Source organism: Amia ocellicauda, chromosome 8 (genome assembly GCF_036373705.1).
Source record: "Amia ocellicauda isolate fAmiCal2 chromosome 8, fAmiCal2.hap1, whole genome shotgun sequence".
NCBI classification, from domain to species: domain Eukaryota; kingdom Metazoa; phylum Chordata; class Actinopteri; order Amiiformes; family Amiidae; genus Amia; species Amia ocellicauda.
In genome coordinates, this window is record NC_089857.1 from 27170804 (window position 1) to 27185922 (window position 15119).

Here is a 15119-nt window from a genome sequence, read left to right on the forward strand (position 1 = left end):
TTGACTCAGTTTAATAAGCTGTTACTCATCACCTCCTCCACAAAAAAGAAAAAAACAAATCGATTAATTCGAATGGACTATCAAATCAGACATTGTTTCCTGAATGGGAGTGGAAATATAGCTGGGCAAGTTACATTAGGGACATTGATTAGTGACATAGTTACATAGGTACATCCATGGTTTTCTCATGGATTTGGCATGTTTGAAATGAAGGGTTTTAAGCCATCTAGATATGTTTTGTCAGTGTGACATTGCAGTTACTAGTTGGAAGTCATATTTAATAAAAGGGTTTCCTTAAAGGCTAATTAGTATTGGTCATAACAACGATAATCTATTCAGTTGGCTGACTATAATACATTCCAAGCTAATGCAATCAGATAAGTCCCAGCTTGTTATAGTTCTTAGTTATAAATTCTAACTAAGAGTATTAAGACTTCTTCATTTAATAAACAGAAATAGGAAATGTGCTTAGAGATTCATGAAATTAGAAGGGCCTTTTGGTTCATAAGGGAAAAAGCTGCTTGTGTAGTGGATGTTGTCAGCTCCGATCACCACAACACCTCCGGGTGCCCAATTTAGCCGAACTACACCAAAATACTGATCCTCAGCTGACAGGGTTTCTGCACCCTTCAAAATCAAGGGGAATGACATCACTGTAACAGGCTCATGAACAGATTGAGCTCTGTTATTCTTTGAAATGATTTCTGACTTTGTCCTAAACGCAAATGGCAAATTATGTATTTATATATAGTAGGAAGTAACATCTGACAATAAGATAAACCAGGATTGTGTGTGGAATGTACCATTCATGGGTAAATCTGATCTCATCTCTCTAGAACCATCCAAGAGCTCCAACCTAGTCAGAAAAAAAGTTAAACATATTTTTTAATAATTTCCTGTAAACATAAGTGTGACAGTGTGGGGGGTCGATCCAGCACTGCTGGGGCTCTGAGGCGTCTTTAAGGAACACAGAGGCAGAGAAGTATGGTGAAAACGGTGCTAGTGCGCGAGTGCTCAAAACAAAACCCAGTTCCTTCACCCGATCCTCGCGATTCTACATGCAAGGAAGCGCCTAGTAGAAGAAAATTGTATGCAATCGAGGTGAGGGGGGGCCGCCCCTGTAGCTTCCGGAAACAAAGCCATATGTATTGAGCGTTCATGATATATGGAACAACTACCGCAGGTCCCCGCTAGAGGCATAAAAACGCTGCTTTATCCTATGCTTTCCCGGCCCCCCAGAAGCTGGCATTTACTTGCTTCAGCCTTACATCTCGCAGCTTCCAGGTGCTGCACATGGCATGCTTTAGCTCATGGGCTCCACGCTTTTCACTTGCTTTAACCTTATTCTCTCAGTTCTGTATACAGCTGAAGGTAGAGGCGGCACCTAGTTTCAATAAACAGCGCAATACAGGCTACATGAAAAGGGAGCCACTGCCCCTTTTCATTCCCCTGACCTTTTTTTCCCTGAAGTGCCATATTTGTCCTGATTGCCCCTCCCCCAATCCATGCCGCGATCTGTAACTTTGAACTAGGACTATACTTTGGCAGCAACCCTGGTCCCCCGCACTGTACTTCACCAGCACCCACCCCCGAACCAAAGTGCCCCTTCAGCCACTGCCCCCCCCACAAGGCTGTGCACGTTATTGACATCTTCAAGTCATCACATGTTTAAAAGGTAGCCTATCCATTTGCCTCTCCATGGGATCAAATGAAAGGCGACAAATGCAGCGCTGTATACAGAACCGAGAGAATAAGACTAAAGCAAGTGTATAGCGGATTCTGGAAGCGTGGAGCCCGTGGGCTAAAGCATGCCGTGTGCGGCACCTGGAAGCTGCGAGATGTGAGGCTGAAGCAAGTGTATGCCAGCTTCTGGGGGGCTGAGAAAGCATAGGATAAAGCAGCGTTTTTTGGCACTATTGGGGATTTGCGGTAGTTGTTCCATAGACTAAAATGGGGAGCTATATCATGAAAGCTCAATGGATATGTCTTTGTTTCTGGGAGCTACAGGGGCGGCCCCCCACTTGCTTCGATTGCATACAGTTTTCTTCTACTAGGCGCTTCGATGCATGATGTAGAATCACAAGGATCGGATGGCTACTTACTAAGCCTAACTAAACAAATGTAAACAAATCTCTCTCTATATCTAAACAAAAACACACGCAAACAATCCAAGTCCGTAATCCAGATCGTAGTCGTGAATCATGCAAAGTCTGTTACCATTGTTCTCTCTCACTCTCCCAGGCGCTGCCCTGTTTTATAGGGGGAGGGAGCCAGTCACTGTGGGAATAGCGGGTCAGCTGGGGAGAGGCACAGGGATGGATCTTCACCGCACCTCCCACTGCGTGTCACAATAACATTTTAGCCTCTTGCTACAAGTGGATACAGAGCGTTTCCCGTATGATGATACACAAAATAGTAAATCTTTCCTTTGATGTATTAGTTATTCATTGTGCAAATTAAATTCACACATTCTATACAAACATATATGTGTGCATTTACATCTGAAAATTAAGACACAGACTTTACTTCAGTTCACAGTACACTCTGTCTACACATATATAATGTCTATTTGATGTCAGCATGTTGTTTGCATCACATCAGCGGTAATGACATATTATCTGTAAAACATTCTCACTGTGTTTTCAAGTATGGTGCGATTAACTTTTGTTTCATGTTTGTATCTCACCTCAAATCTCAAGTTGATAAAACACCTGAACTAGTTCTTCATTCAATTTTTTGCCTGTTTGTATCTGGAGCCATTTACTAGATTGAATTGGTGAGACCTGAGTGAATCTCATTACACGAAAGCCTGTGCATGGGTCTATGTGACCTGGTGCTTGGCCTTCTCTCGCTGAGAGGCAAAGCGGGCAATTGCAATACAACTGTGATTACAATATGTATTCTGCCATTAAATTCCCATTTGGTTGAAATTTGACATTTAAGGTCATTCTCTGAGTAATATGCATGAAAAAAACACTTGCCACACTCAAGGTACTTGATAAGCGTTTTATTCAGTAAGCATATATTAGATGTTCCTCTGCTTTGCACTGCAGTCTCCTAACTATAATACTGATGGCTTTGTGTCCCCTCTAGTATGTTATCCCAGGTGCATTGTGGATGTTCTCAATGTCTTGACGTCTTGCAGAGTTGAAAACGCAGAGGCGTTTTTTAATTTTTTTTTCCCTCATGTGTTGTCATCCTGACATCTTTCTTAGGCCCTTAATGGATCTTAACCTTGGGAAATATTTTTACAGCATAAATATTTAACTTTGTCTGTGCTCCATTCTCACATCTCGAGCTCTGTATGCCCCTTCACATCACATTTTGGAATCTTATTTCACAACTGTAAAGGTATTGCAATAAGCTTGTTAATGTTAACCTTTTGGGTCTCTTGCTGTTTTCTGTATACAAGCACTCATCAGGGATTTGAGAGACTGTGAAGAACAAAGCATGGAACAGTATTGGTTATTTACATTCGAGTACTGTTTACTGTTTACTCAAGTTGTCAAGTTGTCAAACTAGGTACAGGGAACAAGCTCAATTTGTACAGATAACAGTAATGATAGGACTATAATTTCCCCTTATCAAATTTGGACATAACATAAAAAACTATTTCCTGATACGATATTAATTTGTATTTGTGTTGTTGTCCTGGTTGTTGTTTGCAGTTATTAATATGACAAAGTGACTATTTACCGTCTGTTAATTAATAATGAATCATACATTAAAGCTAATGTGCAAGTTCTCTTTCGGTCAGATCAGTAATATTGATTGTACTTTCAGTCCGCAGTCTGGTATAGTGAACATGTATTTTCTTGTCATGCACTGTAATTAATTAGCCAATGCTTAATTTACACATTAATTCCTTTCAGTTAAAGGGCAACTTTTAACTCCTGTCCTGCCTCAAAATGTGCATATGACTGTTGTATTATATTGCCACCCTACACCCTCAACAACATTTACTAAAAGAGGGACAGTGTTAAAGATATATAGTCCAGGCAAGCTGCAGTCTCACATTAAGCCAGAAAATCTTACATCAAGTTGTATCATCTCATCCTTTTTATTGTGGAATGCTTTTACATTTGCTAGGGTTCATGGGCAAATGCATGACATCTGTTATAGACCATAATACCTCAGTTAATGAATCCTCATGGAACAAAGCTCCTTTATAACGAAGGCAGATGCACATGAACAATTTTTTGGGGGCCCCAAAAAAAAAGAAACAAAATAAAAAAATATAAAAACATATCATATGATACAAAATAATTCAAAGGAGTAAGATTGGAAAGCTTCACTCTAAATGCAACCAAGTGGAGTTTGGTTACATTTTCAGAATGAATACTCATTCCTTATACCTTATTTCAGTTTTTATTTTTTCATGATTACTTATTTTTACGTTTCTGTGTTGGTTACTTTTTCTGTCTCTGTTTTTTATTAAATAAGTATTTGTTACTATTTTATAGTATTTGTAGCTATCTGCACTTTGTTCTTCATTTTAATTGTTTACAGACCAGAGTTCATATAAGGTCCCTAAAGTCCTTAAAGGATTTTGTTTAAAATATAATTGGAATAAATATGATTTTATATGATTCACCTATGATTTGATGCATATTTAAACTGCACTATACAATGTTATTTTGAAAGTTAAGTCACTCAAATAATTTACTTGTTTCATGCAAAGTCTTTAAAAACAGAAACAAATAGTGTTGGAAAAAGTCCTCGAAAGTCCTTGAATTGCATTTAAAAATCTGTCTGAACACACATACTATCTGCACCTTAATTTTAGAGTATGTAAAAAATTTAGAAATGTTTGGGTAGCCAGTGTGGTCAGAGCTCCCCATTCGGGATTCGAACAGCGCACCACAGGCGATCCTCCTGGAATTCAGAAACAGGGAAATAAGAAATAATTAATAATTACCTATTTAATAAAAAAATGGGAAACAGAGAAAAGTAACCAACAAGGGAAACTAAGTTACCCTTACAATATTTTGAAAGCCGTTACTTTCGAATTATTTTTCAAAAAATCTGAAAAAAGGAATGAGTCAATTACTTAAATTTTGGAAACCGTGGATCAGAGATAAGAAATAAGGAATTATTAAAATTATGTATTTCTTGACAAACAGGGAAAAATATAAGAATAAGTAATCATTACTTGTTTTTTAAAAATCAGAAATAAGGAATGAGTAAACATTTGGCTACTTATTTCTTAAAAAACTGAGACAAATAGAAAAATAAGTAATCATTACTTATTTTTAAAGAAATCTGAAATAAGTAAAAAGTAATCATTACATAGTTTTTGAAAAATAAGGAATAAGGAATCAGTACTTTCTTTTGCCTTTATAACTGCACAGTTGCTTCTTGTATAGAGTCACTCTCAGAAGGTTCCATACCCCGTTTAAAGCCTGCCTGTGAATATAGATATGTGCACAAACCAGATGCCTATATATCTGTATTACTCCTATAGACTAAAATAACTTGTATTCTATTTCAAAGCAGTTGTAGTTTCAGTTGTAGTCATTTTGTCAAATCTGGAAGATGGATTTACAAGCATGCTAGAACAGCAAGTGCTAGTGAAGATCTACTAGCAGTGGCGTAGTAAAGGGGGGAAAGGTGATGATGAGCCCCTGGGGGGGGGGTCTGCGTGTCTTCTGGGTGGGGCCCATGACTGCACTTCGCCAACACCCCTAACCACCCACTTTTTTCTTTCATGGGGCCCTGAAATCCTGGCTACGCCCCTGTCTTCTGAAATACCCTATAGTGACAGATTAATTCTAATAGCCAACTTGCATTAAAAAACCAAATAACACATACATGAAGAAATACTTTTCCTATCGGCTGGTGTTACATTTTATTGAAGCAGGCTTTACTGTAAGAAGCATCTTTACCCAGTGTTGTGCTCATAACGGGTAGATCATAAAGCAATCCTGGTTCTGCCTGTTTATCAGTTTCAAATTCATGAACCACACCCTCTGTACTTGGGTGCCATGACTTTCAGAACATTCATTTTTTTGCTCTTAGATATATATATATATATATAAATATATATATATATATATATATATGCTCTCCCCCAAGATATTTTAAAGAATGCAGTGGACAGACATTTCAGATTAATTTCTTACTGATACAAAATTAAGTTATAACCATTCAGTTTCTGTTTAATTTTGACTGTACTTCTGATACTTCAAGTTTGAAAGAATTCTGTTATGACTAACAAACTCACCTACCACCGTTGTTTTGCAGAGGGTAAGAGCGAGTCTCATTCTCTTTGTGGCAAACATAAAAAAAAGATACTACATGCCATTGGTTTCCTTTTCCTCTACAATATCTAATGAGGTTAGAAATTTGTATGAAATTCAGAACTGTCAGGTTGTTTTCTAAGTGGGTCAGACTTCCACTTCAGCCTGAGGTAGTTACTCATTAAATGTTGCACACACCTTTTTTCTTTAAAAATAAAATAATCTACATACATTGGATTGTTTAAAATGTCTCTGCAACAAGACATCTCACACATATCATTATTATTGTTATTCCTTTGGGTAGATCACAACATTTGCCATACCTGAAGTTATAATTAGAATTTAATCTGCATAAAAGTTTTAATTTCCTCTTTCTTATTTCCTAATTTTCAAATTAGCAAGTTATTTGCTAGAAAGCATTAACTTGCTTTTTTGTTTGTTTATAAAAGAAAAACAGCTGAATAACTAGCTGTCCCAGCAAGTCCATAATTTAAAACTTCAATTATATGTAAAACATAAAGAAACATAAAAAAATAAAGGGCTTGACTTTCTTCTAATGATGTTTATAGGGAGATAGACAAATTGAATTGATCAGTCAAAAATATCTCAATATTATACCCATATAAGCCTGCAGCTGTGAAAATCTATTGAATGTTTTCTGATTCTTGCTTTCTTTCTTTCTGTCTTTGTTTTTAGAAAAAAGAAGACAAACTACTTCATTGTTTCGCTGGCGTTCGCTGATCTTCTGGTGGCAGTGGTAGTAATGCCTTTCGCAGCTATTGAATTAGCGACGGGCACATGGGCGTATGGAGAAACCTTCTGTCTGGTCCGAACGTCTCTGGATGTCATGTTAACCACTGCGTCCATCTTGCATTTGTGTTGCATTGCACTAGATAGGTGAGACAAGGCATGATCCTTGATGATATTATTATTATTATTATTATTATTATTATTATTAATATATAGCAGAAGTGATCAACCTTGTTCCTGCAGAGCATAAAGAGTACTTTAGGTTTCTCCATGAAATCAAAGCCAAATAACTGAATCAATAAAGTAGTTTACAGTTTGGATATGACAAGAACTAGGAAAAACTGTGGCTCTCTGGGACCAGGATTGTTTTGATAGCTAATGTAATACTGTCTCTGATTTACAATGGGTAGATTTGTGAGTTGTTTTAAAATTAAATGTCTTGTGTATGAGGGGCTGTTCAATTAAAAAATAATAGAACAAATAAATAATATACCAACATGGATATATCATATAGTAGAACAAATAATTAATATACCAAAGTGGATATATCATATAGCAGAAAAATAAAAAAATATATACCAAAATGTATATATCATATGGCACAAAAATATAAATCATATACCAAAGTGGCTATATCACGTAGAAGAACAAATAATGAATATACCAAAGTGGATATTTCATATAGCAGAAAAAACAAAAAAACATACCAAAGTGGATATATCATATACCAGAAAAAATATGTCACGTTGCACAAATATATTCTAACGTCACGTGGTGGAGATGTTGGGTTGGACATGCGCAGTGTGCCCAATTGGTTAGAGATGAGAGCGGATCCTTCACAGGGTGGCATTAGAGCCAAATGAGGGACACATCGATGTGGACATTCATGTGCAGGCGTTAATCAAGATACCACTCATGAAGCCTAAATTAAAGTTTACAGTTGTACACTCTGAGGCTAGTGTATACGTTGTTCATTATGTTTTATTGCATGCTGTACTTTATTATTAATAGGCTATGCTTTTATCATGTTGGTGTTTTCAGAAGAAAATGACCCAAGGTGGCGGACTCAAAATCTTACTCACAGCGATTTAAAGATTGAAGATGGGAAGTCTAGTGCATCAATGAGTTCATTTCTGTGGTGTAGAGCTAGTCCCTGAACCATGAAACTGACACGCCATTCTAATACAGACTAGCTGTGTCAACGCTTTATTAATTCCATTATAATTGTTCCTTCTACTCTGATACCATTAAACACAGGGTAATATAATATAATATAAATCTGTACATAAGAAATAACATCCACACATTGGGACAGAACACGCAACACTGAACTCAGTGCTGTTCATAACCACTGCGCCAACAGACAAGAGGATGCATTTGACACTTGATTTAAGTGCCTACAGCTGCCGCAGACAAGTGTCCTGATTAGTTGTATATTGAATTATTGGATTCTCCAATTAATGTATTAATTCAGAAAAAAGCAACAAAATATGTGTCTATATTTATATAGCCTACCTATATCTATATGTACTCTATACACAGCTATAGTCTAGATTGAAGTAACTACCCAGGTAGCACACAATGTAGCAATGCAATTGACTGCTGGGTGATACAGTGAATATAATTAAAATTAAAAAATAATTAAAAAATGAAAAATAAAATACCTAACATACTGTATATGCACAAATGGTGTGGCAGACACTTAACTGACAGTTTGATCAAAATAACTGTAAAAAAACAAATATTAATACATCATAAATAACAAATACAGTACCAATAATGTCAAAACTGTTATAATTGTAATATATGTATATTAATGTACAGTGAGGGAAAAAAGTATTTGATCCCCTGCTGATTTTGTACGTTTGCCCACTGACAAAGAAATGATCAGTCTATAATTTTAATGGTAGGTGTATTTTAACAGTGAGAGACAGAATAACAACAACAAAATCCAGAAAAACACATTTCAAAAAAGTTATAAATTGATTTGCATGTTAATGAGGGAAATAAGTATTTGACCCCTTCGACATCTCAGGAGGGATACATCTCAGGAGGGATTTTGTCCCACTCCTCTTTGCAGATCCTCTCCAAGTCATTAAGGTTTCGAGGCTGACGTTTGGCAACTCGAACCTTCAGCTCCCTCCACAGATTTTCTATGGGATTAAGGTCTGGAGACTGGCTAGGCCACTCCAGGACCTTAATGTGCTTCTTCTTGAGCCACTCCTTTGTTGCCTTGGCTGTGTGTTTTGGGTCCTTGTCATGCTGGAATACCCATCCACGACCCATTTTCAATGCCCTGGCTGAAGGAAGGAGGTTCTCACCCAAGATTTGACGGTACATGTCCCCGTCCATCGTCCCTTTGATGTGGTGCAGTTGTCCTGTCCCCTTAGCAGAAAAACACCCCCAAAGCATAATGTTTCCACCTCCATGTTTGACGGTGGGGATTGTGTTCTTGGGGTCATTCCTCCTCCTCCAAACACGGTGAGTTGAGTTGATGCCAAAGAGCTCGAATTTGGTCTCATCTGACCACAACACTTTCACCCAGTTCTCCTCTGAATAATTCAGATGTTCAGTGGCAAACTTCAGACGGGCCTGTACATGTGCTTTCTTGAGCAGTGGGACCTTGCGGGCGCTGCAGGATTTCAGTCCTTCACGGCGTAGTGTGTTACCAATTGTTTTCTTGGTGACTATGGTCCCAGCTGCCTTGAGATCATTAACAAGATCCTCCCGTGTAGTTCTGGGCTGATTCCTCACCGTTCTCATGATCATTGAAATGCCACGAGGTGAGATCTTGCATGGAGCCCCAGACCGAGACAGACTGACAGTTATTTTGTGTTTCTTCCATTTGCGAATAATCGCAGCAACTGTTGTCACCTTCTCACCAAGCTGCTTGGCGATGGTCTTGTAGCCCATTCCAGCCTTGTGTAGGTCTACAATCTTGTCCCTGACATCCTTGGACAGCTCTTTGGTCTTGGCCATGGTGGAGAGTTTGGAATCTGATTGATTGATTGCTTCTGTGGACAGGTGTCTTTTATACAGGTAACGAGCTAAGATTAGGAGCACTCCCTTTAAGAGAGTGCTCCTAATCTCAGCTCGTTACCTGTATAAAAGACACCTGGGAGCCAGAAATCTTGCTGATTGATAGGGGATCAAATACTTATTTCCCTCATTAACATGCAAATCAATTTATAACTTTTTTGAAATGCGTTTTTCTGGATTTTGTTGTTGTTATTCTGTCTCTCACTGTTAAAATACACCTACCATTAAAATTATAGACTGATCATTTCTTTGTCAGTGGGCAAACGTACAAAATCAGCAGGGGATCAAAAACTTTTTTCCCTCACTGTATATGTACACTCAACCATAATGATCATCTCCTGGTCGTAAACGCTCGCATCGATGTGTCCCTCTAATGCCTGTGACCTGTGAAGGATCCGCTCTCATCTCTAACCAACTGGGCACACTGCGCATGTCCAACCCCACATCTCCACCATGTGACTGGTATATATTGTTTCTGCAATGTGACATATTTTTTCTATTATATATTTTTTTTGCAGAGTGACATATTTTTTCTGGTATATGATATATCCACTTTGGTATATGAATATTTTTTTTTGCTATATGTTGTATCCACTTTGGTATATTATTTATATTTTTGTGCCATATGATATATCCATTTTGGTATATGATTTTTTGTTTCGCTGCTATATGATATATCCATTTTGGTATATTAATATTTTTTTCTGCTAAAAGATATATCCAATTTGGTATATGATTTCTTTTTTCTGTTATATGACATATCCACTTTGGTATATGATTTCTTTTTTCTGTTATTTTTTAACTGAACAGCCTCTCATACTTGTGTGCTTGGTGATAATTTACACATCAAGCAAGATGCATGAGAAGTTCTGGAAGTGATGTACAACGAAGGGTAATTCTGTGTTCAGCATATTTATTTTCATTTTGACTTTCACCCTTTTCATTTTTTTGTCCTCAAAGCTAAAAGTACATATTGAGAATGGTTTAAGTTCGTTTTTCCATCTAGGTATGAACCAGTTGTTTATAGCCTTTTTATGCCATAATATAATTGTAAGATTGGTTGCATGTAAATTTTAACCTGCATCACTGAGGTAAAACTATATTACTCTAATGTAATGGTCTTGCCACACTATCTATTAGTAAACATATTAACTTTTCTTATGTCAGAAGTTTTGTATTGTATAAAAGCTCCAGAGAACTTTGATATATATATATATATATATATATATATATATATATATATATATATATATATATATATATATATATATATTGTAGAAATCAAGCAGTAATTGTCTCATTATGCAGTTGTATCTATTTGTCATATACCTGTTTCATTCTGGTGGCAGAATGGGTCACTTTCACACCCCATCCAATCCGGCTTGATACTTCAGAAGTGCCTCCTAATTATTTTTTACAGTTGGTAAAAATGTGACTCATCATGTAAATGTCAGTTGTTATCATGTACACGGTCAGTTGTTATGAATGCTGACATATATATATATATACAGATGTAGATGACATAAGGATTTAGGGAAAGGTTGGCATATTCTTTTAAGTCTTCATTATAATTTTGTGTGACACAATACAGTTGTCACAAGTGTAGCATAACGTCTAATAGTGAACTTGAATAGGGAACTTTTGTACATTACTGTTTAGTACAACTCACTGATCCTTTGATATATAATCATTTTAATATATCTTATTAATATTTTGTATGACAAAGCAAATGTCTTGAATTTTCATTGATTCTGCAGTGGGTGTAAACTGCATGCACAGAGAATAGAATAAAAACTGCTATTATAATTAATAGTATAACAAAATAGTTATCAAAGAAAGATATTAACCATTTGGGTGAAAAACTTTACTGTATCCATTATTTATTTGAAATTATTTGTTTCCAGGTGGTTGTCATGCAAGTGACTTTGCAATAGCATATAGTTGGAGCTTTCCTATCGGGTATTGGCATAACAATATGATATACACTAAGTGGCCACTTTATTAGGTACACCTGTCTAGTACTGGGTAGGAACCACTTTTGCCGCCCAAACAGCCTGAATTCTTTCCGGCGTGGATCCAACAAAGTGCAGGAAGTAGTCTTTAGGGAATTTGGTCCATGCTGACTCGATAGCAGTTCCTGCAGACCCTACCATCTACATATCGCAGCAGAAATCGAGATTTGTCAGACTTTTCCAATCTTCCACTATCTCATCTTCATGTTCTTAGCTGACAGGAGTGGAACCCGGTCTTCTGCTGCTGCCCATCCGCTTCCAGGTTCAACGTGTTGTGCATTCAGAGATGCCCTTTCTGCACACCACTGTTGTAATGAGTGGTTATTTGTGGCCTTTCTGTCAGCTTGAATGAGTCTGCCCATTCTCTTCTGACTTCCTGTTGTGTTCGCCACAGAACAGCCACTCACTGGATGGTTTTTGTTTATCACACTATTCTCTGTAAACTCTAGAGACTGTAGTGTGTGAAAATCCCAGGAGGTCAGCTGTTTCTGAGATGCTGGGACCACCACGTCTGGCATCAACAATCATTCCACGGTCAAAGTTGCTTAGATCACGCCATTCTAATTTTTGGTTGAATAACAACTAGACCTCTTGACCATGTCTGCATTCTTTACATATTGAGTTGTAGCCACATGATTTGCTATTTGGCTATTTGCGTTAACAAGCAGATGTACCTAATAAAGTGGCCACTGAGTGTATAATTTATCAGCATAGCTTGTTCAAACATAATTTCACAAGAAATCAATACTGCTTTGGTAAATTAAATATTGTTAAACTATTTGTTAATCTAGGCACAATAGTCTTTTTTCTATTCAGAAGCAGGCATTCTCAACACAAACAGTAGGGGGGAAATTATTTTGCTGGTGACAAAAAGGCATTTTTCAACCCATGCAACACTGGTTATCTGAGAAGGACAATACTACCCAGAGGGGGGGGAACTCAACTTGAAAGATAACTAGCCATTTTCAAATGAAATAAGCTTTATTTTCAGCAATTAGTCTGATGTCCATTTCTTTCCAGTGTGCATATCTAAGTTCAGCCACTCAAATATTTTTTAATATGAAGTATGTTCTTCTTGTAGCCTCCTGTTTTGGCATCCTGAGTCTTGTGTCTGATTGCTTTTGGTTCTCTGAGAGACCATTAAAGAAGTCTAAAGATGGATTAAAGGACAGGGTTGGAGCTAGTGATTATTTTGTTGTTATTGTATGATGTGATTCAAATAATAATACACAATTATCTATTTAAATGTATTGGAATTTGGACATGTCTCACGGTGCACTATTTGTCTTTGTCTTTAGGTACTACGCTATTTGCTGTCAGCCTTTGGTGTACAGGAATAAGATGACCCCACTGAGAGTTTCTTTAATGCTGGGAGGCTGCTGGATCATCCCTTCCTTCATCTCTTTCCTTCCCATCATGCAGAGTTGGAATGCTATTGGGATCGAGCAAATTGTAAGTCTATGCTTCAGCAAAACACATCCCGGGTACACTGTCAATTGTAAGAATACTTGACATGTGTTGCTTGACAACAGGCCTCCTCTCCCTTCACACCCTCTACCATTAATTGTTTGTGTCTCCAGGAACGTCCATGATTATGTTTCTGAAACATCTGCATCAGAAATCAAATTAAAAAGGATCAGACATTTTAATGATGTTGGAAGACTATTTTTGGTATGATGAAAGGAATTTATTTTGTGCATTTTACAAGCATAACACATAGCCCCATCCTTGTAAAAGGACATTAAGATACACAAGAGAAATGCCAAAATGTTACTGTGTAGAGAAAAAAAACAAGCAGTTCTAAAAATAATAAGCTGTTGCTTAAAAACTGTGTGAATGGACATAAATTATTTTTAGCAGTATTTTCATGAGATCTGAGACCAAACATTTAGAAGATCTATACTTTTACTGTTGTATGGAGACAATGTAATGAATTAGTACTTGAGTTGACTGTATTTAACAATTTAAATAACAAACATCATGTTTTATAAATCTGATTCTGATTTAGGTTGCATAACAGAATAGTCAGCTTTACTTAATATACAATTTGAAATTGTTTTTAGTAAACATTCTAACTACTGTTAAATATTTATTTTGATTTCATAATTCTGAAATCAAATAATATATTCAAACACCTATCTGTGAAACTCATGTTTTTAACACGTAGCAGCTTCTCATTCTGCGCAACAATAGACTGAGACTCAGATTAATTCAGAAACCAAAACTCAGTCATCACTTTGTCCACTGATGGTTATACAATTCTATTATTTCTTACAGATTATGTTGTATTGATTCATACATATTATGATATTATCTTAAACTAACTCCTCTGAAAAAACCTTATACTGCCTGTTAAAACATCGTAAATGCCATCCTTATACAAGTTCCCCTTCACATCACACACATGACATCTTGAAAGCTTAATGTCAATGTAAGCATGTTGTCCTATTTTACAGTGGACTTCTCCCCAAAGAGACTTCAATGTGCACTTCTGAGCACATTTTTTAAAAACTGCCAAATTAATTTGGCATTAATACTGTCTAAGGGTAACTGACATCAAGTGGGAAATAATGACTTTATCCAAGCTATATTGTATAAATAAAGACTTTTTGATATTCTCTTCCCTTTAGGCATTTACTCTTGCAGTATGTTGACAAAGGTACAGGATTTCAGATACTACAAACTTATTAATTTGAAGCATGTAGTACAAAATGTTCTGCTACAATGTTTTAAATAATAATAATCCCCAAGTCAATTTTGTAATGAAGCAAGTCAAAGTGAAAAAAGAGCAATAAAAAGTACTTAAATAAACAATGGGATTAAAAAATTGAAAAAAAAAAATTACTTACTTGAAAGTCAAGTGTGCTTTACTTATTAATGTGAACTTATGCAAGTATCTCTTACTTCAGATAATTTGAGAACTCTTTTGATGATGAGATGATAAAGGTTACCAACTATTATTATAAGATGGCTTCAAGCATTTACTAGCAATTTGGAACTATTTTAGAGAGGCTTAAGCAATATGTTGTATTTCTTAAAGCATTTTCATGTTAAACAAGTATTTTTTTTTTGCTTGTTT

At 36.5% G+C, this 15119-nt stretch overlaps 1 protein-coding gene across 1 annotated transcript in view; it reads left to right on the top strand.

Annotated features, from left to right (window-relative positions):
* The window catches only part of LOC136754752 (5-hydroxytryptamine receptor 4), a 108548-nt gene that overhangs the window by 21243 nt on the left and 72186 nt on the right, over nt 1-15119 (top strand). The window contains exons 4-5 of the mRNA XM_066710867.1: nt 6936-7136; nt 13339-13492. Of these exons, the coding sequence (XP_066566964.1) occupies nt 6936-7136; nt 13339-13492 (355 nt within the window). The remainder of the gene's footprint in view (nt 1-6935; nt 7137-13338; nt 13493-15119) is intronic.